At 40.4% G+C, this 26,453-nt stretch overlaps 1 protein-coding gene across 2 annotated transcripts in view; it reads right to left on the bottom strand.

Moving 5' to 3' along the window:
* The window catches only part of kdm6a (lysine (K)-specific demethylase 6A), a 284,665-nt gene that overhangs the window by 72,508 nt on the left and 185,704 nt on the right, over positions 1–26,453 (bottom strand). For both annotated transcript variants that reach the window (XM_041210596.1, XM_041210597.1), the window contains exons 8-9: positions 12,751–12,785; positions 6,587–6,680 (exon numbers count right to left, since the gene is read on the bottom strand). In XM_041210596.1, coding sequence (XP_041066530.1) covers positions 6,587–6,680; positions 12,751–12,785 — 129 coding nt within the window. The remainder of the gene's footprint in view (positions 1–6,586; positions 6,681–12,750; positions 12,786–26,453) is intronic.

Below are 26,453 nucleotides of genomic sequence, written 5' to 3'. Positions count from 1 at the left end.
AACTTTAATGTAACAAAACATTCCAAGGTGCTTCACAGGGATCTTAAAAAAAAACAAATACAACATCGAGCCACATAGGAGATATTAGTTCTGATAATCAAAAAGCTTGGTCAAAGAGAGAAGTTTTGAGGTTCGTCTTAAAAGGAAGAAAACGAGGCAGAGAGGTGGAAAAGTTTAGGAGGGAATTCCATAACTTAGGACTTGGCAGTTGGAGGCCCGGCCACTAGTGGTGGGGCGATTAAAATTGGGGATGCACATGAGGTCAGATTTAAAGCAGTACAGATATTTCTGAGGACTAAAGGAAATTACAGAGAGTGGGAGGGGCCAGACAATTTGCTGTGTTAGTAAGACGCTGGAGTTTAGAAGAGTAAGAGACAACTTGATTGAAACATACAAGATCCTGTGGGGTCTTGACAGGGTGGATGTGGAGAGGATGTGGGAGAATCTAGAACTAGGGGTTCCTGTTTAAAAATAGGAGGTCACTCATTTAAAACAGATGATGTGAAATTTTTCACTCAGAGTTGAGTCGTTGGAACTCTCTTCCTGAAAAGATGGCGGAAGTAGAGTCTTTGAATATTTTTAAGGCAGAGGTGGATAGATTCTTGGTAAGCAAAGGGATTATAGGTTATCGCGAGTAGGTGGGATGCAGATTTCAGGTTACTACCAGATCAGCCGTGATCTTATTAAGTGGTGGAGCAGGCTCAAGGGGCTGAATGGCCTACTCCTGCTCTTTGTTTGTATGATCAACTGACTGAAGCCCTCTGTCAAAACAAGTGTGAAATAAGGTTATTCATTTATATTCATTGATGCAACTAATGAACTGATGTGTTGGATAGCATCTTAAGTGGTGAATTTTTCTGAAATTATTGTAACACAACTTTTCAGGAGATATCTGGTGCCTTCTATGGTTGGTGCTCCCAAATATCATACTCTGGTATTGTATGGCTCAAGAGGCAACTTCATGGCATTGACTACAAGATACAGAGGTCTCTTCCAATTGGTGATGCACATCAGTACCTGGAGATCCTGAACGGCCTTCAGAGCCACATTGGTATCAAGTTCTTTGGTTTTGCCTCTTTTTACCCATTGTTTTCGTTATAATGAATTATAACTTGTTTCTTTCTTTGCAGATGTTGAGTCACCTGCTGCGTATTTCTAGTATTTTCCATTTTTATTTCAAGTTAAGCTTGTGGTGTATAAAAGCATCTAAACAGTTCTCCTTTATTTTGCAGAATTTCAAGAAATACAAGAAAAGCGCCTCCTCCAGCCCATACTGAGACACATGACCAAGTTGTGAGGTGGATTTTTTGGCAAAAAAGGATAAATGGTTTCAAGGACAGATCAATCATGGATTTTGTCTACATTAATTGGTCAGAAGGGTATCCTGGGAGGGGTGCAGGGGGGAAAGGGGGGGGGGGGCAAATCAGGCTTACATGGTTATGTCTGTTTGCAAAACACTTCACAAGAGGACCTGTATTAAAGATTTGGTGATGGATAAACATGGGCCTAAAGATGAACAGAATCAAAATGACTAGCACGCCACTAGCTGCCCTGTGCAAGTTATTCCCCTATGCTAAAGACAGACCTCTGTTGTTTGGTTGATTGGGTTGGACCTGAAGGCATGACTTGATTTGCAAAGATCTTCCAAGGCTTGGTACCTACCAGCTTATAAATGCTGTTGCTACTGAAGCTCCCCACCAGGGTTTCAAGCCCATGCATGCTAACTGACTAATGCACAACTATTTTCTCCATGGATTGTCACCTTGACCTGATGGGAGAGGCTTGTGCATTCCAACAATCCCATGAGTAATGCTCCTTGCTCCTGGTAGGGTCACCCATAGTGGCAAGGTCAGGATCAGGGCAGAAGTACTTAACAAAGTGCAGATCAAAAAAATCCTCAACAGCAGAACAAGTGAAGAAAGACCATGTGTCTCACTGGCTGTGAAGGCAGGAGGCTGCAGTGGCAAAGTGGCCCCGGTCATCGTGGTTAGACGCTTTACTGAAATCTAATCGGCAACTCATCAAGCTTATGTGGATAATGACAGTGCTCCACAGTCCCCTCCTAAACAAAGTCATGAGCAGGCTTCTACCACAGTCCATTTGCAAAGTCCTGTGGTGCTGGGGAATTGGCAACAGGGACAGTGAACCTAGTCTCTCGTCAAAAATCTGCTCACAAGTGACTGTGTTGGGACAGAGGTATTTTTGGATGCCAGCGTTTGTGGCTGCGCAGCCTCTTCAGGATACCCTCAGCTCAGCCCAAATGGGGAGGGGCTAGAGAAGATGTCCTGCTGCCTCCAAAAAAGAAACGATCATCCTTCTGGGGTATTTTAATGCCAGGATTGGCAGTGACTCAGATGTCTTGAGCAGAATGACTGGTAAAAAATGGGGTGGGCAAAGCCAATGCAAATGATATCCTGCTGCTGACAGTGTGCTCAGCATGGCATCGTCATAACAAACACCTTCTTCCACCAGAAGGACAAATAAAAAACCACATGGATGCATCCTAGATCAAAGCACTGGCACCTCCTAGATTATGTCAATGTTCGGGTCAAAGATCTAAGTGATGTCTGCATCATTTGATCCATGTGGCAACTGATGCCTGTTGGACAGATGATCGACTTGTTCAATCATCTAGTACCAAGGCAGAATCACAGAATCATTATGGTGTAGGAGGAGGCCATTTGGCCCATCATGTCTGCACCAGTCCTCTGAGCATTTTAACTTCGTGCCAATCTCGTGCCTTTTCGCTGTAAGCACGCACATTGTTTCTATTTAAATAATCATCCAATGCCCTCTTGAATGCCTCAATTGAATCTGTCTCCACCACACTTCCAGGCAGTGCATTCCAAACCCTAACTACTTGCTGTGTGAAAAAGTATTTTCTCACCTCACATTTGCTTCTTTTGCAAAACACTTTAAAACTGTGCCCTCTGGTTCTCAATCTGTTTACGAGCGGGAACAGTTTCTCCTTATTGGCTCTGCTCAGATCCCTCATGATTTTGAAAACTTCTATCAAGTCTCCTCTTAGCCTTCTCCTCTCCAAAACAGTCCCAACTTCTCCAATGTTTCCTTACAACTGAATGGCCTCATTATAACTCAATGGCCTTGATTCCCTGGAACTATTCTTGTAAACCTCTTCTACACTCTCTCCAATTGGAAAGCCCAAATTTTGCATCCACATTACTATTGTCCCTTTTATTCCAATGCCTTGCACTGCTAGAGAAATTCCATCAGCAATGTCTCTATTCAATGGAACAAACGCTAGTGCCCTTTTCACTACTTTATGGGACAACGTGCCCCATGTGCCCAAAGATATGCAGGTCGATAACTGGTCTGTTCAATTACAAGGCCACCCATGGCAGAAACTCGTGACGACAAGTTGACTTCACCCTCAAATGGAAAAGACAGGTGGCAATGACAAGACACAAGTACTAACAAAGCTTCTGAAGGGGGAATGGGGATAAGAGGTAAGTAATATCTCTCCGCAGTCAAAGTGGTTCCATTTGACCACATGATAGAAGTTTGAAACTAAGTCAATCTTCTATGGCAAACAGGAATCAGTTACCAAAACCTTTTTATCTCAATCCCTTATAGAAGTAACATTCAAATTTAGTTCAAATTCCAAAGGAATGATTATGTCAATGGATAATCTGCAGTATTCTAAGACATTTAATAAAATCATAGAATGGTTGCAACACAAAAAGAGGCCATTTGGCTGGCATGTCCATGTTTGCTCTATGCAAGAGCAACAATAATGGAGACATTCTGTCTCCCTGAAACCTGATTGACTCAGTAAATCATTCAGGCTGTGTGCCTTTTCACCTCACTACCCTAAGGGGTAGACAGATTCTAGCTGGACAAGTAGTGGAAAGCTTAGTGGCATATTGAACTGGTAAGCTGTTCTATACTTTCTCGTTAAATTTCATCCTTATCTCTGCATACGTTTAAAGTGTCTAAGCCTTCATCTTTTCAGGTATTGATGGAGGCACATTTCCTAAAATTTCCAGGCTGCTTCTTTGTCTTGCTCTATGTGAGGGAGAGAAAATGGATCATCTTCCAGTTTGAAACACCCTCCCAATCCTCAAGATTACAACTCTTTCAGCTTCACACATGATTTTCCATTTATTTGACATGCAATTCAAGGATCAAAACACATACGGAGCTTAAGAATACAGTTTATGGCAATTTTGCCCATGGGCAAAGGGCATGAGGGCAGAAAGGATGGAATGACTGCAGAGGCATTTTGGGACCTAGCGCTGACCATCTTTCCTTTGGAATTTGAACTAAATTAAGGTTACTTTTATAAGGGATTGAGATAAAAAGATATTTACCCTAATCAATAATATTGGCATGAAAATCATACAACAGCCATTTCAGTAAAAACTGGGATGTACATCACACCAATATATCACCTATAAGAAACCAGTAATGAAAATGTAACACTTGATTTGGACTTTCAAATGATATCATCTATGAATCTCAGAAGTCTTTGGATATTGAACTTTTACAATATAATGCGCACTGAAATGTAGTCACTTTCTAAGCAGATGATGAAACCTGTCAATCTAGAACTTTAATTCTTATTGCATTTATTGAATAGAAAAAGTAAACACATGGCATGCATACTACATGGAAAAAGTGCACTTCACAGCAAGGATCTAATTCACAGCTACAGTTTTTCAGCAGAGCTAGAAGTAACCTTAGACAATTAAAAAGGTAAAAAGCCTATGAAGATGAAAAAATTATTTAATCTTACAGAAGTAAAACTAAATGGAAGAATATCAATACAAGGCCGTATATTCGCAGTTGGTTGTATAAAGATTAGCCTGATTAAAGCCATCACTTTAACATAAACAACCTAACTTGTGAACCAGACATAAAAACACAGTGGATAGAGAACAGAGGCAGCAACCAGACATAAAATGTTTCCCAAGTTCCTTTGGAAGATACTGTTTCAATAAGAAGCCAGTATTTTAAGCACCTGTGGTTAGAAGTCAACAATGGAATTGCCATAGCAACATGGCAGAGATGGTCAGCAAAACAGCTCTAAAGGCAATGTGAATAGATTTATGACAGGACACCACTCTGGTGTGATTAGTTCTCAGCTAATGGAAACTGCAATCAATCCCCAACTTGTGCCCAAAGAGCTAAGCGTGTCTGGGGGGACTTTTAAAATAAAGTTACATTAGAATTTACTTTCAGTGTGAGGCAATTTGAAAGCACATGCCAATGCAAATTGCAGTAAGTAAGTTAAATTATAAATTAAAACCATTTGTCTAGTACTGAAGCTAAAGGAATCTAAACATTTATCATACTTATTATAAGACCAACATTAGTGAAGTTATATTCTGGGTTATTTATTCTTCACAAAAATGTGATTTCATGGTTCCTGCTAATACAACAGTACAAAAAAGGCCAAAACATAAAATTATACCAAATGAACAGTGAACAGCATAAAACAAAACCAAATGTTCCCAGAATATGGTCCTGGAACAAATGTTAGTGTAAACATATCACCACACATCTTACGAAAAGATGGCCATATCCTTGATATTCAAGAAATAGAGGTGTACAGATATTTTAAAGCTCATGTAAATGGCATGCATTTCCTTTCCATAACTGAAAAACTGTTTTAAAATTACTACCAGGTATTGAGCACCCACATAGCCAATTTTTTAATAATACTGCATGTCAAAGTAAAGGTAGAAAACTTATGGATAAGCTTACAATGAACTAAGAATCCCAACATTTGGGTGCAGTAATGCCAAATGAAGTCATCCAAGGTATAAATCAACAATACGCATTTGAAGCAAACATTATCTGGATCATATAGAAATGGCTAGCAGAGGATTAGCATCACAGTAAAGCAAAGGATTTTCAACCCACATGCATAGATTCTTTTCAGAGGTTAACAGTTTCAAACTATGGATTTTGAATTCTGAAGCATAGTCAACTTTGAAATAAAGCATAAAGTTGTTTATATTCAAAAACACTAATTTAGAATGAAGGAAAGTTTAACTGTCTGAAAAATAAACATTTCATTTTGTTCCTCCTAAACTATATTTAAAGGGGAGATTTGGCTTAGCTGGATCAGGTTGTAAATCACTTCATTGTAATTTCAGGCTGTGGAACAGGACAGATATAGTCATATAGAGGCCCAGGGAAAGGGTTGCAAAATGGTTCTGATGGCACAGATCTCTCAGAAGAGAGAAATGTATATTACTACAACTCAACACTGCATTCATTTTGACTGATACGCATTCATAGATCATATTTTTAACCCTTTTAAAAAATGAGAAAAATCAGCCATTTAAATATAATGGGTCCTACTATCGACTAGACAATAAATAAAAATCTCAGATGTTAATAACTAAAATAATATTAAAATGTAAATTCTATTGCAATAAGTCATATTGAAAATTTCTTAAGCTTCAATGCAAATTAGTTTTGAACATTTGCCTCGGGATTGAAACACATTACTGTCAACTCTGACAATTTCAATGCCTTCTTCCTATTTAGAACGTAACAAAAATTCGATAATTTGCGATTATAAAAGGAAATTGAAAAAAGTGCCTGAGACACTTACCGAGCTGCTGTAGAATATTTGCTTTCACTTGTGCGGAAAGATTCTCCGTTTGCAAAAGTTGTTCATAGGCTTCCTTTGCAGCACGATACTTTCTCTGCAGTTGTGGGGGCAGGGGGAGAAAAAAGAAACTGTCTAAAGCAATTTTCAGTTGAAACAACCCTAAAGCTCTTGGCAACTAAAACATTTACAGCTTTTGTTCTTGGAGCTGGAACCACACAAACAGGAGTGAAAGATGCTTTCTGAACACTGCTGTCACAAAGAGACCAAGGAAATGACAATTGCAGACTAGAAAACCAGGTCCAACAGAAAACATGGATTAAGGGGGAGGGGACTCTTGTGGGCAAAACAGGATTTCACAACATATTTAGGGTCAATTGCGTTCTGCATGTAACTCAAGATGGGATTTAAGCCAGTAGTTAACAGATAAACAAAGTTGGAAAAAGTAGATGCGTACAGTTCTTGTCTAAGTAAAATGAGAACACAATAGTCAAGCTTCTCCTCTGATCATTTAATTGAACATTTTCAACAGAAACTTTTCAATGAGAGACAAACAATATAAGATCACAGTTCCTACAACTTAATAGCACTATTGCTGGCCCACTAATATGGTCTGTAATAGAGTGATGGAACACAGGAGCTGCAGGTTTTTTCCGGCAATAGATTTAGGGGGCCTTTCGCAAGCTAATGCCAGACAGAAGGTACTTTCTTCTAAAACAGGAAGAATGAGGCTAAAATAATAGCTCGATACTAATGATTGCAGGCTACACAGGAACATAATGACTTCGGAGCAGGATAGTCCATTCAGCCCTTCGAGCCTGCTCCACCATTCAATAAGACCATGGTTGACCTGGTTGCGTCTCAACTCCACTTTGTCAGCTGCCCCCTATAACCCTTGACTCCCCATTTAAAAATGAAAGTCATAAACCACCAAATGAACATTTCCTTAAAAATAGCAAATCCATAAACAAACATGCTTCAAATTCAATGGGAACTGCGGAGTTCATGAATTATTTCTACAAACTATAGGGAAGTAGTATCTTACTATACTAAAAACTTGTCAGGTAAGAATCCAAAATAAAGTTTTAGAGTGCAGCCCAGACAAAAATCTGTAAGTGTCACTCTGTTCTCATTCTGTTTTAAATGCAGATAAATTCCTGCATTGCTTTCAATATCTACATGTTTCTCCACTGTACAGAACTGCTTTTTATAAATGACCAGCTTTGAAAATTCCATGAATTGTGAATTATTTTATAGTCACTATAATAAACAAAAACAGTTCAGCATTAGAAAGTTCCAATACAGCAACCAAATACCTTTTAAGAAATAATAGCTATGCCTTGTACCTTTTATGTTGAAAAGGTTCCAAGGAGTCAAGAGGAGAGTTGGTCACAGCAGGTTTTCACACCTCTGACCAGCTCTTGTGGCCATATTTGTTTTACATAGCTGGTCTAGGTAAGTTTCTGATTAACAGCGGCAATGTCACTGAACAGCAAGTAATTCTCTTTTATTGGAGATGGTCATTGCCTGGTGTGAATGTTACTTATCAGTCTTAGCCTGAAGGTTGTCTCTACATGCAGGCAAAGACAGTTTCATTATCTGAGGAGTTGCAAATGGAATTGAATATTGCGCAATCAACAGCAAACATCCCCACTTCTCGTCTTATGATGGAAGGAAGCTTATTGATGAAACAGCTGAAGATGGTTAAGATACCATCCTGAGGAACTCCAGCAGCAGTGTCTCGAGGCTGAGGCCTCCAATAACCACAACCATATTCCTTTATGATAGCTATGACTCCAACCAATGAAGCGCTTTTCCCCATCCCCACTGAATTAAATTTCAGTAGGACTCCTTGATGCCATTCTCAGTCTATTGTGGCTTTGAAGTCAAGGACAGTCAGTCTCACATCACCTCTGGAATTCAGCTCTTTTGTCTATATTTGGATTAATGCTAAAATGAAGTCTGGAAGCAAGTGGTTCAGGCGGAATCCAAACTGAGCATCAGTAAACAATTTATTGGTGAGCAAGTGTCACTTGATTGCATTGTTGATGACATGTCCATCACTTTGATGGCTGACAGTAGAATGAAGGGCAGTAATTGGCCAGATTGGATTTGTCCTGCTTTTTGTGGACTGGGCATAACTGGCAATTTCCACTTTGTGGGGTAAATATCAGTGTTGCAGAAACAGCTTGGCTAGAGACATAGCTAAGACTTCAGCACTATAGCCGGAACGTTATTGTTGTAGCCCGTGCACTCAGCTGTTTCTTGATATGCCATGGAGTGAACTGAATGAGCTGGAGAATGGCATCTGTGAAGCTCAACAAAGACCATCCACAGAGGCACTTCTGGCCAGAGATGGTTGGAAAAGCTTCAGCCTTGGCTTTTACACAGCCATGCTGGGTTCCATCATTGAGGATGACAATGTTCATGGAGCCTCCCCCGATGTAATTTAATTGTCCATAACCATTCACATCTGGGTGTGGTAGAACTGCAGGGCTTTGATCTGATCCATTGATTGCTGGATTGCTCAGCATTCCTATAGCATGTTGCCTCCGCTGTTAAGTATGCATGTAAGTCTACTTTGTAGCTTAACCAGCACCTGGTGCTGTTCCTAACATGATCTCCTACACTCCTCACTAAACCAGGGTTGATCCCTTGGCTTAATGATAATGGTAGTGTGATGGATGCTGGGTCCTGAGGTTACACACAGCGTTCATGCCCCATAGTGCATTATGGATGCCCAATTTTGAGCTGCCAGATCAGGTCTGAATCTATTCCATTTAGCAGGGTGGTAGTCCCATGCAATACTTAGCGAGGAGATGGGATTTCGTCACCACAAGGACTGTGTGGTGGTCACTCCTAACAATACTGGCAATGATAGACATATCTGCAGCAAATAGATTGGCGAGGACAAGGCCAAGCAGGTTTTCCCTTTTGTTGGTTCTTTCACCATCTGACGCAGGCCAAGTCTAGCAGATATGTCCTTGGTTAGCTCGGTCAGTAGTGGTGCTACCAAGCCACGCTTGGTGCAGAAACTGAATCATCTAACCAGAGTACATTGCAACCCTCTGTGCTTCTTTTAAGTGTTCAACCTGGAGGGGTACTTATTCTTCATTTGAGGGAGGGCAGTGGATGGTAACCAATCAGAGCATTCCTTAACAATGTTTGCCCTGATTCCATGAGACTTCAAGAGGTCTAGAGACAACACTGAGGACTCCCAGGGCCACACCTGGCTCTATACTGTGCCACCACCTCTGGTCAATCTGTCATGCCACGTGGACAGGACATGGTGATGGAGGAGCACTGGTTGAAAGGTATGATGCTGAGAGTATTACTGACAGTCAGCTTCTTAAGCCTGTGGGACAGCTCTCCCAATTTTGGCACAAGTCCCAAGACGTTAATGAAAGGGCTTTGTAGGTTCGACAGGGCTGGGTTTCTCTTCGTCATGTCTGGTGATAGGTCGATGCCAGGTGGTCTGTCCAGTTTTATTTTTATTAAATTTTTTTGGGCTGGTTTGATATAGCTGGGCGGCTTGCGAGTCCATTTCAGGGGGTTATTAAGAGTCAACAAAAAATTTCATTCACTAAAGGACATTAGTGATGGTATAATTATCTCACCATATACAGGAAAATATCCAGAAAGGCACCATGTGTCAGTAACAGACTCTGCTTTCTGTGCCCAGAAGTGTCCTTTCATTCATCCTACTGAATCCCGAGCAACCATTAATGATCAATCAACAGTGGAAGCCATATTTCATTTCCACCTAATACAGGAAATTTTCCCAAGCTGTTGGCGCTGTGGGGGGGGAGAGGGTGCCGAAACATTGGGAATAAAGCTTTGAGCTAGCATCCTGAAGTCATCCCACCTCCTTCCGTCATTCCCAGGGGTGGGTCGGGTATCTTGTTGGCAACCCACACATCAGTGGCAGGAAGGCAATTAAAGTGCTTAAGGAGGAAATTGAGAGATTTTGTGCCTGCAATGCCTATTTTCCAATGGCAGATGAATCACATGCATCAGGAACACAGCAGCTTAGAGGAAGCAACTGCACAGTGGGAAGTAATTGAGGCCCCAACTGACATGCACTCAGTGCTATAAAAGGGGGGAAAGTGGCAAGCCTGAGGTCAGGCATAGTCGGAGGCTTGTGGTGAGAGGATGCTAAGCTTTAGGTGGTGCAATGCTATAATTAATCTGAGTGTGGGGAAAAGAAATCCATCAGGCTTCCAACTTTGATTGCTAACCAACAACCTAAGTGCTCACACAAAGAAATTGGGTAAAGGCACGATGCCTTTCCCCGGGGACATATAGCCTGTTGTTACTCATATTCTAAGTTCACATACATAATGACCACTTGACCAAACTACTACAAGAATGCTGGCACTTGTGGAATTGCACACCAGCAGGAAGTCAAATTTTTGAGGGGACGAGGAAAAAATTGGCAGAACTAGGGCATCAGGTATAATAGCAAAATTATAGAGGTTGTATTCTAGAGTAATCAAGCATGCAATAATATTTTCAATGCTATTTAGACAGTTGTAATTCCTATTTGTAATACAACCCCAAATTACCAGTGTGCTTTATCCTGTGAATTATATTTTCTATTACAGGTACAATGCTTTATATCTGATATACCAAAAGTATAAAACCCTTGTATGTGAAACATGTTCACTGAAAGTTCACAGTTCTATTCCTTCCTATTCCATTCAAAAAAATAGATATTAACACATCTGGAAAATTAAGTACAATTCTGGCAGTGTTTGTGTTGACCTGTTGGGTTGAGCATGAAAACAATGCAACAATTTTTTTTTAAAAGTTTGACCGTTGTGTGATCCTGCAAACTAACTTAAATGTTAGAGGCTGTTGTAATGTAAGTTTTTAATCTAATTGGTGATCTGAATAAAACAGAATGCATCAATAACTAAAACTGGGGTCATTCCATGAGAAATAGTGAACAAAATATTCAAAACCAGGTAATTGTGTTTTAATCAATCATTACTTTGTTTCTATTGGAAACTTATTAGACTTTCAGAATGATTAGATTATCAAAGGAAGAATGCTGGTCAGCACTCATTTCCAGACTTTATTGCCTAACGCAGCACCATTATGCACTCAGAGCTAGACAGTGTAATGAGGAAGATATGCAAATGCCATAAAGTTGCTCTGCCTGTTACAATGATGGCCCCTATACTTTTCCCCATGGGTGCTAGTAAATGTTGTTTCCTGATAAAAATGGGAGTTTCAATCAACACAAACATGGCACTCAAGTGAATTTGGTTACAAATCACAATTAGACATCCATTTGAAAGCTTAAGAGAAAATTGTGTACAAGTAATCTTTACTGTTATACCAATTGTACTTTGTGGCAAATACTAATCTTGCCAACAACTTCAGTATGGCATGGTCATTTTCAGGCCATTTTAAAAAAAGAAAAAGTCACTCTCAAAAAGAACTTTTAAGACGCCTGCTTTTTATTACACATTTGTGCAAATCCTAGATTTGCCAGCTAACCATTTTGAAAATCAGTTTCTCCAGTGATTGAAATTCCCAATGTAAACCTTAAAATGTTACCATTTCCTGATTAAGTTAACAATGTCTTGAAAAATACAAACAAATCAAATAAATTCCAGCTAACTGTCAGCTGCCTTGTAAAGATCTTAGAAACTTGACCAAAAGATGTAAACAATGCTCTGCCACATCATTCCATTTGCAAAGCAACAGCTCTTCAGGCACCAAATTATTCTTCATAGATTAATTTGCTTAAATAAAATTTGAAAAAAAAATTGGCCATCATAAAATAGCTCCATTAAGAAAATTCTACTTCATCAACATGACATAATCTGCATTTGAAGACAATGAAGTATTATGAATTGCATAAACATGCAAATTAAAGTTAGATCTGCTATCATGCCCGATTTTACATCTCTTGAGTGTATAGTATTTATTTAAATCTTTTTGGATGAATTTTGATTTGCACGGCTTTGTACACAAAGCACCAATTAATTTCCGAGACAGACCCCAGCTCCGCAAAGCCTCCCACCACCTCACTAACTCATCCTCCCTAAACAACCTCATTTACACATCCTGTGAAGATAGTATGTGCAGATTCTCCCTGAATATAACCGAAGAAGCCATTAAAGAGAGTCAGTTTGATAGATATGAGGATCGCTTACCTGGATTTCATACAAGTGAGCAACATGGAACTGAACTGCAACAAAAGAGGGATTAATTTTAGTAGTGGACATTGTAAACAATTTCATTTTTTAAATATGTTATAATTTACATTGTAATTTTACTATATATTCAATTAGCAAGATATTCAATTGACAGTACAAGAACAATGTCAAACCAAGATTATCTAAAAATGTAGCAACAGCACAAGGAAAATAATTTCCAGATAAGACTGTGGAACTCATTCAAGCACCAAAGATATTAAATGCTGGTATAGAAACATCCCTTGTGAATTTCCAAATATCCCAATGAATTTCCCAAGGTATTGCTCAATAAGAATCAGAGAGAATATTACTGGGCAATGCAAAATTATCTAGTCACCATAATTCACTGGCATTCAAGTGAAATAATATTGTTTTAAAGTATTATGCAACCGTAGGTCCAAGTTATATTTACATTTTTGTAGAAATTGTAAACCTGCTTTTGTTTAGCTGCATTCCAGATGTATGTACTGAATTTTATTCCTATGTTTATCTTATGAAAACATCACAATCCAGAGAAAATGTAAGGGAAGATGTTGCAAATGTCTACAGGTGGGTGAGGGGTTATGCTTTGCTGGTGTTGGAAAGATTTTGTAGGAGTAATGGAAAGGAAGGGAAATGGAAATTTGGTGTTAACAGAAATAGAAGTACTGCAGAGTGCCATTGAAAAAAAGCAGGGCAGCCACGAGGGAACTGGCTGTAAGTTTGAAGTCAATACTGTACTTTTACTTTCTTAGTAAAAGCAAGTACTTTCAATAACAAAAGTATTTTCAAAGACAATCTTGAATGCAGTCACAGTGGCTTTCTCAGAAGCAAATTAGAATGGGGGAAGGGTGGAAGGGATAGACAGAGAAGGTGGTTGAGCAGAAAAATAACCTAAGAGTACATTACGTGCATTAAGTTAACAAACTGTAAAAAAAAACCTCAAGACTAGCAACAACTCAAAATGTTCATGGTCCAGTAGAATCATAGGAGTGGGTGAAGCTAGTGAGGGGAAGAAATTCGTGTTGTATTCAGGGTGAAATGGAAGTGAGGTGAATGATGGTGGGAGGTGAGGGCAGAGCAAAGAATTAATACTTCAGTTAACAGCTACAATATAAAAGGTGTTTGTGCTTTAAGCAACACTGATTTGTCCAGACCAGCATGGGAGGAAGCCTTTAGGGAAATCCCACCCCTGTATTTACAGCCATCAGCAAAAATGAATTTTTCCATCTGCACTGAAATAATTTAAAGGACAATGGTTATGCCTAGTCATGGCACAGAAAGCTGCTTTTGCTGTGTGGGGGAGTAAAAAGATCACCGAGACAGTGTGGCAAGGTGACAGTGCAGAACAGGATAAGGCCACTTCATTGACACCAAGAATGCAAAGCTTTCAACAATCCCAAATTAGCCAACAAGAATATGTTTAAGTAAACGGCAAACAAATAAAAAATATCTTGCAGCAATTCTGGAATAAATTATTTAAGTATTTAATATTATAACTATTCTCAGAAAGGAAATATCTTAGTTTCTTGGTTTATATTATTTTTAAAAAGTGTGAATAAACACTGTGGGTCAATTTGTATGTCTGCAAGCCCCAATACCATAACTGACATAACTCTAATAATGTAGTTTTCTGCATGAACAATGCATTCAAAAATACTTTAAAATAAAATGAACATTCTTCTATAAGGTGAGAAACAGACAACACTGGATTTTTTTTTAGGTATTAAAACAGAAAAAGTATGAAATACATACTAGTTAAATAAGTGAGAATGGTACATTTTACTTGGAGAGCAATTGTTATTTTATTCTATTGTAGCAGTAAGTTCTTGTTACTGAACAGTGATGTAAAATTCACACTTTCACAATTGTCAAGGAAAATTTACAGGATGCTGTAGATGGTTACTTGGAGTCTGCAAATAAGCAGTACATTATTACACAGCTATACCGCCGAGTCAGGATTTAAATCAATTGTACACCAACTAGGTTAATATCCATTTCCTCCATATTCAAAAAAATGACAAAGAAACTGCAACCCACAATACATTTGACCCTAATAGTACCAAAATTTTAAATTATCCTATGATTACTTAAATTAGTTTACATCTGCACAAAACTGTTTATTCATGGACAGCAGAGCTGCACAATAACCCCTGTCCAAACAGTATTGATATAATGATACAATTGTGCTGGAAAATAATTTCCTTCTGTGTTCTTTATCCTTTATATATCAGCACCACATGTTTGAATGAAAAACACTCAATGAATTGCTTTCAAAAAGTGCAGTAACTGTCGCACTGTAAACAGACAGTACAACCAATGTGCACACAGAAAGGTCCCACAACAGAGAGATAATGACCATATAAGCCATTTTATGGTATACCATACAAACTTCACAAGCATCCAATATTTCCTCTTGTATTCTGTGTCCTACATTTTGGTTACTGTTTGTGGGCCTGTAGACTATTCCCACTCGTGACTTCTTTCTCCTAGTATTCCTCATCTCCACCCAAATCCTGACCTCCTGAGCCAAGGTCATCTCTAAATATTGCACAAATGCCATTCTGGATTAACAATGCTACCCCTCCACCTAGCTTCCTATTCTTCTTGAATGTCATATACCCCTCAATATTCAGGACCCAAGCCTTGTCATCCTGCAGCCATGTCTCCATAATGGCTATCAGGTCATATTTATTTACTTCAATGTGCGCTATCAATTCATTTACTTTAAGAATGCTACAGGCAGATATAGAGCCTTTAGTTTGTCTACTTGTTGTCTTCGCAACATCTAGTCTTTACAGTTGGTGTATTCTTAGGTGTTTTCTCTTTGTCCCTTCCTGCCATTCTCTGACCCTCATTTCCCATATTACTATTTTGCTCTCCTGCCTTGACTCTACCCCTTGATTTGCTACCTCTAACCAAGCTCGATCCCTACCCCTCTTGCTTAGTTTAAAGTCCTCTATATTTCCCGAGATATGCAGATGGCACGATTTGAAAAATGTTGATGAGGAGAGGTACCTTGGCATTCAGGCAAACAAATCCTTCAAGGTGGCAGGGCAAATTGATAACGTAAAAGCAGAGAGATCGTGCTAAAACTTTATAAATCACTGGTTAGACCTCAGTTGGAGTACTGTGGACAATTTTGAGAAATGCAATTCAGGGAAGATATAAAAGCCTTAGAAAGGTTATGGAGGATGCTTACCAGGAATAAGGGACTTCTGTTATGGGAGAGGTTGGAAAAGCTGTGACTGCTCTTCTTGGAAGAAGGAAAGAGATGACCTAAAGGAGGTTATCAAGATAATGATGGGTTCCGATAGAGAAAACTATTCCTGCTGTAAAGTGAATCAAAAAACTTGGTCATAAGTTCAAAATCATTGGCAAAAGATCCAGAGGGAAGGTAGGATTTTTTTTGTCGTGATCGGGGACCCTGCAATGGAAGTTGATTCCATAAATAATTTTGAAGGGATATGGTTACATATTGAGGATGAAGCACTTAGGAATTACAAACAAAAAGCAGGAACGTGGGGCTAAATACAATTGCTCTTTAAGGAGCTAGCTTAGACACAATGGGCCAAATGGCCTCCTGTGCTGTGTTTCCATTAAAGTGCTGTGTCCAGAATTGAACACAATTCTCCAACTGACACCTAAGCAGCGTTTTATAATTTTCTTGATTTTGTATTTTAACCATCCATTAATAAATCAAGGACTCCATTTGCTTTTTTAAACTGCCTTCTATCTTGTCTGTCCACCTTCAAAGATTTGTGTACATAAATGTCCAGGTACCTTTGTTCCTGCCACCCTCTCCTCAATCTTCCTATAAAAATGCATCACTACACAATTCTCTATTACATTTCATCTGCCATGTGTTTACACATTTCACCAGTCTGTCTATACCCTACTGAAGTATGTTATTATCCTTCTTATTGTTTATCACTGAGTTGAGTGCCATCTGCAAACACTGAAATTGTGCCCTGCTTGTATAACCAAGCCCAAGTCATTAATGTATTTCAAGAGCAGCAGCGGTCTCAATACTGATCCCTGGGGAACACCACTGAACAGCCTTCCATCCTGCACTTCCTTCCGCCACTCACCCAACACCACCCCCATCCCACAACATCCAAAACAGAACCGTTATGATCCCCAGAGACTGATATCTTTAATAAATAAATGAGTTCCTCAAATGATTCAACAGAAGAAACTGATGAAGATTTCACTTTTTAAAACTTTTACTGTAACAAAAAAACCAAAATAAAAATAACTCAAACATTAAGTAACAGGCAAATGACTTCAAACAGCGAAGTAAATTTAACTTTAAACTGATATCACAAAGGGTACTGGCATGCATATTGCATCAAGGGTATTCCCAAATTTTCACCCAGCTTTCCAGCAGAGTTTCACCACTCATTGCCACGCCAAGTCGAGCCAGCCAAGGGTCTTGGCCAATTGCTCCACTTCGTCCAACTTTCCAGATATGGTCACCAGCAACACACCCTCTTTCCCTCCAGTCGCCTCAATCCCAGAATACTTTTTCTGACCTCTTGAATATCAAGTTCCATTAATCAGTCCGGTTGGCTTGATAAATCTGTTCTCCACCGTAAGACACCGCTTCTTCTGCTACCAAGTGATTCTGTGCGAGAATGTCCTTTTCCTGCCCAGCTGTAGCAGAATACCAGCTGTATCTCGACACTCAATTACTTGTCTATTTACCTTTTGCTTTAGTTAACTCTCACTTCCATGGCAACCTGGGTCACGTGTATTTCCAAAATGCAATTTCAAGTTAGTAATTTCACATTATTGATTCCATTCCCAGAACTTAGTTTCACTTTGGAATTAAAGGGACCTTCACAAGAAGAAAATGCAGACTTTTCCACAAAAGTGCAAGGTTCATCATACAACCATACATCATGACTCTCCACTTTCTGTCCCTTTGCCAATTTTGTATCCAGGCTGCCACTGACTTTTAGTTCTATGCATGGGCTTTATTTCTGCTAACAAGTATATTATGTGATACTTAATTTAACATGTTTTGAAAATCCATATACACAAAATCAATCACAGTACCCTCATCAACATAACTTTAAAGGAACTCTATCAAATTAGTCAAATACAATTTGCCTTTAACAAATCCATGCTTTTATTTATTAGCACATATGCCTCCAAATGCCAATTCATTTTGACCCAGACTGTTTCTAAGATTAATCCTGTTACTTTAGGCTGATGAAGTAAACCCCATAAGTATGATAATCAGCCCAAATAATATGGTTTAGCTACATTTTGGCTGCAAAATGGGGTTGTGATATACACGGGTCCATGCCCATTTCATCTAGAAGCCAAGGAGTCACAGAAAACACATTTTCATCCATTTGCCCAAGGTGCACTCAAACGTGGGTCCCTGGTTGACATGATCATGAGTTCCACAAAAATGCCTTACATAGAAACTAGGAGCAGGAGGAGGCCATTTGGCCCTTTGAGCTGCTCCGCCATTCGTTATGATTATGGCTGATCCTCTATCTCAACGCCATATTCCCACTTTCTCTCCATATCCTTTGAAGCCCCTAATATCCAAAAATTTATCAATTCTTTTTTTGGATATACTCAGTGACCCGGCCTCCACAGTCTTCTATGGTAGAGAATTCCACAGGTTGACCACCCTCTGAGTGAAGACATTTTTCCTTATCTCAGCCCTAAATGGCCTGTCCCGAATCCTGAGACTGTGGCCCCTGGTTCTAGACTCATCAACCATGGGAAACATGCTCCCTGCATCTAGTTTGTCTAGCCCTGTTAGAATTTTATATGTTTCAATCAGATCCACTCTCATTCTTCTAAACTCTGGTGAATACAGTCAAATCAATCTCCCCTCATACAACTGTCCTGCCATCCCCGGTATCAGCCTAGTCAACCTTCGCTGCACTCCCGATTACCCAATTCCCCCTTTAAAAAAAACTGAATGGAAAAGTCAATTATAAATTCGTAATGTAAGTTAATTAAAGCAAACATTTTTTGTTTTTGGTAAGTTATTATGATCTCTGCAATGAACTTATGCAGTTTCAACACCTTCCTTGTATGTTTGGTTTATAGCTATTAACGACCAATATAGTTAATAGCATTGCAGCCAACAGCAGAGGTTCCTTTATCTTAGAAGGCCCAAAAGGCTATCAGATTTTGAAAATTTGTGACTTACCAACACATTCATAGAATAATAGAATTATAGAATGGTTAAAGCACAGAAGGAGACCATTCAGCACATTGAGTCTATGCTTGCTCTCTGCAAGAATAATTTAGCTAGTCCTACTCCCCCACTTTTCCCCGAAACCCTGCAAATTTTCTCTCTTCAGGTGCTTTACCAATTCCCTTTTGAAAACCACAATTGCATTTGCTTCCACCACTCTCTCAGGCACTGCATTTCAAGTACTAACCACTTGCGCATAACTTGCCCGCTTTACTCTCTATGCCCTATTAAGAAGTCCCAGTCCCTTATTAACCATTTTCTCAACCTGCCCTGCTACCTCCAAAGATCTGTGCACATATACCCCTGTTCCTGCACCCCCTTTAGAATTGAACCCTTCAGTTTATACTGCCCGTACTCATTCTTCCTACCAAAATGTATCACCGCACACTATTCTGCATTAGGTTTAATCTGCCACGTGTTCACCAATTCCATCTGCCCTCTTGAAGTCTATCACCATCTGCCTCCCATTTCACAACACTTCCAAGTTTTATATCACCTGCAAATTTTGAAATTGTGCCTTGTGCACCCAAGTCTAGGTCATTAATATACATCAATAAAAATAGTGGTCCTTTTACTAACCCTAGGTGAACTGCAATGGATACATTCCTCCAGTCTGAAAAACAACTGTTCACTACTACTGTATTTCCTGTCACTCAGCCAACTTCGTATCCATTCGGTTCCCTTTATTCCATAGGCTTTAATTTTGCTGGCATGCCTATTATGTGGCAATTTATCAAACATCTTTTGGAAGTCCACACAGACCACATCAACTCTCTCAGCTACCTCATCAAAAAACTCAAGCTGGTTAAACACGATTTTCCTTTCACAAATCTGTGCTTAATCTATGTTTGTTCAAGAGTATACCTAGAGTATGCACGGTTTTGGTCCCTTTATTTAAGGAAGAACATAATTGCATTAGCAGATCAGGGAAGGTTCATTTGACTGAATCCTGGAATGAGGGGGTTATCCTATGGGGAAAGGTTGGATAGGTTGGGCCTGTATCTATTGGAGTTTACAAGAATGAGAGGCTAAACTACTGAACATATAAAATCCTGAGGGGACTTGACAGGATGGATGCTGAAAGGATGTTTCCCCTTGTGGGAGAGACTAGAACTAGGAGACTAAGTTTAAAAATAAGGGGTCACTTCATTTAAGATGGTGAAGAGAATTATCTTCTCTCAAGAGTGTGATGAGTCTGTAGAACTCTCTTCCTCAGATAGAGGTGGAGACAGAGTCATTGAATATTTTTAAGGCAGAGGCAGATTGACACTCTTGTCAAACAAGAATCTAAGAATATAAGAGAAGGAAAGTGGAGCGGTGGTCACAATCAGAACAGGCATGATCTTATTGAATGGTGCAGCAGACTCGAGGAGCTGAATAGCCTACTCCTGCTCCTTATTCGTATGTTTAAGTGGCTGCTTTTTATTCCCTGGATTATCATTTCTAAAAGCCACATTTCCTTTAAAATGACATGCCTTATTTTAAAAAAAAAGGATTCCTCAGTGATACCTTACCAAAGGGCTTTTGAAAATTCACACACACAATATTCATTGCATTTCCTGAAATTATTGCCATAAGAACTCTATGAAATTTGTTAAACGCAATTTGACTTTTACAGATCTGTGCTTGTTATTAGTTAATTCTAGTCTTTTTAAGCCAGTATTAATTTTTTTCTGTATTAAGGCCTCTGGAAACTTATCCATTCCCAATGTTCAGCTGACTCATTACCTGGTTTCAACCTTTTTGGTAGGAAGCAATATACTCACAACCATAACCAATTTCCATAACCAAGGAAAGAAGGTGGCCAGCTTTAGGCTGACAGAAGTCAGTAGCTGTTCAGTTATAGGTACGAGTCAGCTTTTTTCAATCTGATTACAGGTATTCGAAACTCAGGCTGGCTCCAGGAAAATTAAAGATCTGAAAAAATTTGAATCTTGGGAGTTCAATTGGAATTGTCAAAAGAACACAAGAATCAGCAATGAAAAATACAATAAATATATATATAAAATTATTCTCAAAACAGATCAGTATTAGATAGTGTTAGGGGGAAATAAAGGGATACAGTAATTATTAGGGGGAATATAGGGGTACAGTAAGAACTTAGTGAAAGGGAATGAATTACTTAAAATCTCCAAGCATATTGGCAGTTAAAGGTTACCAGATGAACTTTGCACAGCCTTAAGGGCCTGCAAACAACAGAAAGGCCTTTGAGACGGACTGTAGTCAGAGGATGGCAATAACAACTAAGATTAAGTATGCTCTTCAACAGATAGGGGAAGAACAGATGGTCCTAATTTAGGTCAGAAGGAAGGCCTCTGCCTGGGTGAAAACAAATAGGGACATACCGTGCATGTACTTGTTACCAGAGATGTCTGCTTAATGTAAACCTATATGTTGATGCGATCAGAATCTGGAAACTGTTCGTGTACATGACCAATAATGTATAAATATGTTGAATACTTGTAGTTTAGCAGAGCGCTATCTCAAGCTGCATTGAGATGGTTCTCCCCTTACAATTGCTCGAATAAATGATCGTGACCTGTACCTGAGACTCCTATGGTCCGTTTGTCAAAGTGACCACAACAGATTGTAATTATTTTTCTTTCAAACAGCTATGTGAAAGCTAGATGAAGTTACAAACAGAACTATGCACATATGTCAAACAGTGGAAGAGCACACTATAGACAGCTAAGCAATCAACAGTTCAGATCAAAAAGTCTACAATCCTGACACATCGTGTCATTAATGGAGTTGAGCAACTGAACAACTAAGGAGGTGGAAGATCCCCATTCTGAACATCCCCATCCTGAATGGTGGTAGAACCAAGCATGTCAATGCAAAAGACTAGATGGAAACATTTTCAACCACCTTCAGCCAGAGGTGCTGAGTGGATGATCCATGTAAGCATCCTCCTGAGATCTCCACCATACTAGATGCAGCAAAGACTAATGGCTCTGATAACATTCCAACTATGGTGCAGAGACTTGTGTTCCAGAGCTAGCGATACTTCCAGTCAAGATGATCCAGTACAACTTTAAAACTGGCAGCTAGTCAACAAAGTGGAAAATTGCCCAGGTATGTCCTGTCCTCAAAACACAGGACAAATCTAAACCAGTCAATTACTAGCCCATCAATCTACTTTCAATCAGCAGCAAAGTGATGGAAGGTGCTGTCAACATGTTATTAAACAACACTTCTTTCTAAGCAATAACCTGATCACCAATGCTCAGTTTGGGTTCTACCTGGACTACTCGGCCATGAACCTCATTGCATCCTTGGTCCAAACACGGACAAAAGCAAAATTCCAGAGCTGACATGAGAATGACTGCCCTTGACATCAAGACAACAACCGATCGAGTGCAAACATGGAGCCCAGGTAAAACTGAAATCAGTGGGAATCAAGGACAAAATTCTCTATTGGCTGAAGTCATAGATAGCACAAAGAAAGTGTTTTTTTTTTAATTCATTCACGGAATGTGGGCTTCTCTGGCTGGGCCAGCATTTATTGCCCATCCCTAGTTGCCCTTGAGAAGGTGGTGGTGAGCTGCCTCCTTGAACCACTGCAGTCCATGTACTGCAGGTACGCCCATAGTGCTGGTAGGAAGGGTGTCCCAGGATTTTGACCCAGTGACAGTGAAGAAATGGCAATATATTTCCAAGTCAGGATGGTGAGTGGATGGGAGGGGAACTTCCAGGCGGTGATGTTCCCATCTATCTGTTGCCCTTGTCCTTCTAGATGGTGGTGATCATGGGTTTGGAAGGTTCTACTGAAGGAGCCTTGGTGAATTCATGCAATGCATTTTACAGATGGTACACACTGCTGCTGCTGTGCGTCAGTGGTGGAGAGAGTGAACGTTTATGGATGTGGTGCCAATCAAGCAGGCTGCTTTGTCCTGGATGGTGTTGAGTTTCTTGAGTGTTGTGGGAGCTACTCATCCAGGCAAGTGGAGAGTATTCCATCACACTCCTAACTTCTGCCTTGTAGATGGTGGACAGGCTTTGGGGAGTCAGGAGGTGAGTTACTCATTGCACGATTCCTGGCCTCTAACCTGCTCTTGTAGCCACTGTATTTATTTGGCTAGTCCAGTTGTTGGAAGCCAATCATCTTATTCTCGAGTTCCTCAGGGCAGTGTACTTGGTTCAACCATTTTCAGCTGCTTAGTAAATACAGTGGTTATAAGAGCAAATCATTGGTTGTGGTTCTATGGTGAGTAACTCAGCTCCCGAATTGTATGTTCGTATTCCTAAAGCTTTTCCACTCCAAGGTCGGACTGAACTCCTTTTCCTCAACTCTCTTTTGTGGATTTTGTGTAAATTAGCTACTGTGCTTGCCTACATTACACTAGTCACTAATCTTCCAACTAAACTATTGCACATGCAGTCACTTGAGACATCACAAGGCATTACATAAATTCAAGTCTCTCCAACAAAAGATTTTTCTTTTTTTTTGATTTGCAAGTGCAATTGGGAATATGCCTCACTTGCTTGGAAAAGGGATCATGGTGGCATTCTTTAAAATCGTAATCAAGTTAAAAGCAAAAATCACCATTAGGTTCGAACTGTGTAAGGATGCTACTTATAGTCCACAAATATAGGAAGGATGTGATTGCACTGGAGGGGGTGCAGAGGAGATTCACCAGGATGTTGCCTGGGATGAAACATTTAAGCTATGAAAGAGAGGTTGGATAGACTTGGGTTGTTTTCGTTGGAGCAGAGAAGACTGAGGCGCGACCTGATCAAGGTGTACAAGATTATGAGGGGCATGAACAGGGTGGATAGGGACCAGTTGTTCCCCTTAGTTGAAGGGTCAGTCACGAGGGGACATAAGTTCAAGGTGAGGGGCAGGGGGTTTAGGGGGGATGTGAGGAAAACTTTTTTACCCAGAGGGTGATGACGGTCTGGAATACGCTGCCTGGGAGGGTGGTGGAGGTAGGTTGCCTCACATCCTTTAAAAAGTACCTGGATGAGCACTTGGCATGTCATAACATTCAAAGCTATGGGCCAAGTGCTGGTAAATGGGGATAGGTAGGTAGGTAGGTAGGTCAGGTGCTTATCATGTGTCGGTGCAGACTCGATGGGCTGAAGAGCCTCTTCTGCACTGAGATACTCTGAAGTAATGAAAACGAAACTGAACTGGAAGAGCCATATAAATACTGTGGTTACAAGAGCAAATCATTTTGGCAGGAAGAAGAGGAGCTGGATATTATTTAAGTGGAGAATGACTGCAGAAGGTTGCAGCACAGAAGGATTTGGGAGTCCTTGTGCATGAATCCCAAGAAACTAATATAGAAGTTCAACAGGTAACAGGGAAGACAAATGGGATGTTGGCCTTTACTTCAAAGGCAATGGAGTAGAAAAATAGGGAAGTCTTGCTAAAACTTTACAAGGCACTCGTTACGCCACACCTAGAATACTGTGAACAATTTTGGGCCCCTTATCTAAGGAAAGATATAATGGCATTGGAAGCAGTCCAGAGAAGGTTCACCAGGTTGATCCCGGGTATGGAGGGATTTTCTTATGAGAGGTCGAGTAGGTTGAGTCTGCACTCATTGGAGTTTAGAAGAATGAGCGGCAATCTTATTGAAACATACAAGATTCTTCAGGGACTTGACAGTGTAGACGCTGAGAGGCTGTTTCCCCCTGTGGGAGAGTCTAGGACCAGAGGGCATAATCTCAAAGTAAGGGGGCACCGATTTAAAACAGAGGTGAGGAGGAATTTCTTCTCTCAGAGGGCAGTCAATCTGTGGAATTCTTTACCGCAGAGGGCTGTAGAGGCTGGATTGTTAAGAATATTCAAGGTTGAGATAGACAGGTTTTAATCAGTCAGGGAATCAAGGGTTACGGGGAAAAGGCAGGAAAGTGAAGTGCAGGATTATCAGATCAACCGTGATCTCATTGAATGGCGGAGCAGACTCAATGGGCTGAATGGTTTACTTCTGCTCCTACATCTTATGGTATTATAGGTCAGAGGCTAGGAAAACAGCGGCGAGTTAACTCACTTCGACTCTCCAATTATTGTCCACCATCTACAAGGCACAAATCTACAAGGATTGTGATGGAATACTCTCCACTTGCCTGGATGAGTGCAGCTCCAATAACACTCAAGACACTCAACACCATCCAGGAAAAAGCAGCCTGCTTGAGTGGCACCCCATCCACAAGCAATCACTCCTTCTACCATCAATGAACAGTGGCAGCAAAGTGTATCATCTACAAAATGCACTGCAGGAACTCACCAAGGCCCCTTAGACAGCACCTTCCGTGTGGCCTCCCGCACAATTCTCCATGCCTGCCACACAAAATTTAACCCCTTGTAATTTCTCTGCAACAAGCAGACAGGTCATAAATACAGGCTGACATGATCGGTCTGCCGGGACAGTCCTGTTTGTGGATTTTGGATAGGAGGTAGAAATGGGGTTGGGGGACTATGAGATTGGGAGCTGTGGAGGGAAGATCTCCAGAGGAGATGAGGTCAGTGACAGTCCTGGAAACAATGGCTTGATGTTCAGTGGTGGGGTCATGGTCAAGGGGGAGGTAGGGGGAAGTGTCTGCAAGTTGACGCTCAGCCTCTGCGAGGTAGAGGTCAGTACGCCAGACAACAACAGCACCACCCTTGTCAGCAGGTTTGATGACAAAGTCAGGGTTGGACCTGAGAGAATGGAGTGCAGCAAGTTCAGAAAGAGACAGGTTAGAGTGGATGAGAGGAGCAGAGAAATTGAGACAACTGATGTCACGCCGTAAGTTCTCAATGAAAAGATCAAGAGCAGGTAAGGGACATAAAGGGAGATGAGTATCATCTCATCAAGAAATCCTGTGAACAATGCCCAGACAGAATTGTGAATTTGTTTCCCACTTGGCATATACAAAGAAGGGGTTAAAAGTGAGCTGAAAAGCTGCCCTGGTGCCTGTCTGTTGGTGGGCTGCTCTGAGAGAGAGAGCAAGTGCTGGAAGTTTGACTCAGAATAAACAGCCACACACAGCACCCTTGTAAATCGCCATTTTGCAGTTACTTCAATCTCGATCTCGCTCCCTCTTGGCCGAATTCAACCCTACAGGTGTGGAACCCCAAAACCGACTATTCGGCAACCAGAGTCAACTCTACTAGAATCGCAACGCTCAATCACCAGCTCTCCACAAGTGAGAGACTGTTCCGTATACCTTTTTTGTTTTATATACATATATATATTCACTTACTTCAAGCTAAGTTCCTACTTTTAACCTTTATGACCGCCTATGCATGTTTTAACAGAATTACCTGGAAAAACTCAGGTCTGGCAGCATCGGCGGAGAAGAAAAGAGTTGACGTTTCGAGTCCTCATGACCCTTCAACAGAACTGAGTGAATCTTAGGAAAGGGGTGAAATATAAGCTGGTTTAAGGGGGGGGGGGCGGGGCGGGGGAGAGAGAGAGAGAGAGAGAGAGAGAGAGAAGTGGGGGGGTGGTGTGGTTGTAGG

The sequence above is a fragment of the Carcharodon carcharias genome, chromosome 18, assembly GCF_017639515.1.
Source record: "Carcharodon carcharias isolate sCarCar2 chromosome 18, sCarCar2.pri, whole genome shotgun sequence".
Lineage (NCBI taxonomy): Eukaryota > Metazoa > Chordata > Chondrichthyes > Lamniformes > Lamnidae > Carcharodon > Carcharodon carcharias.
This window is presented reverse-complemented; position numbering and strand designations above follow the sequence as displayed.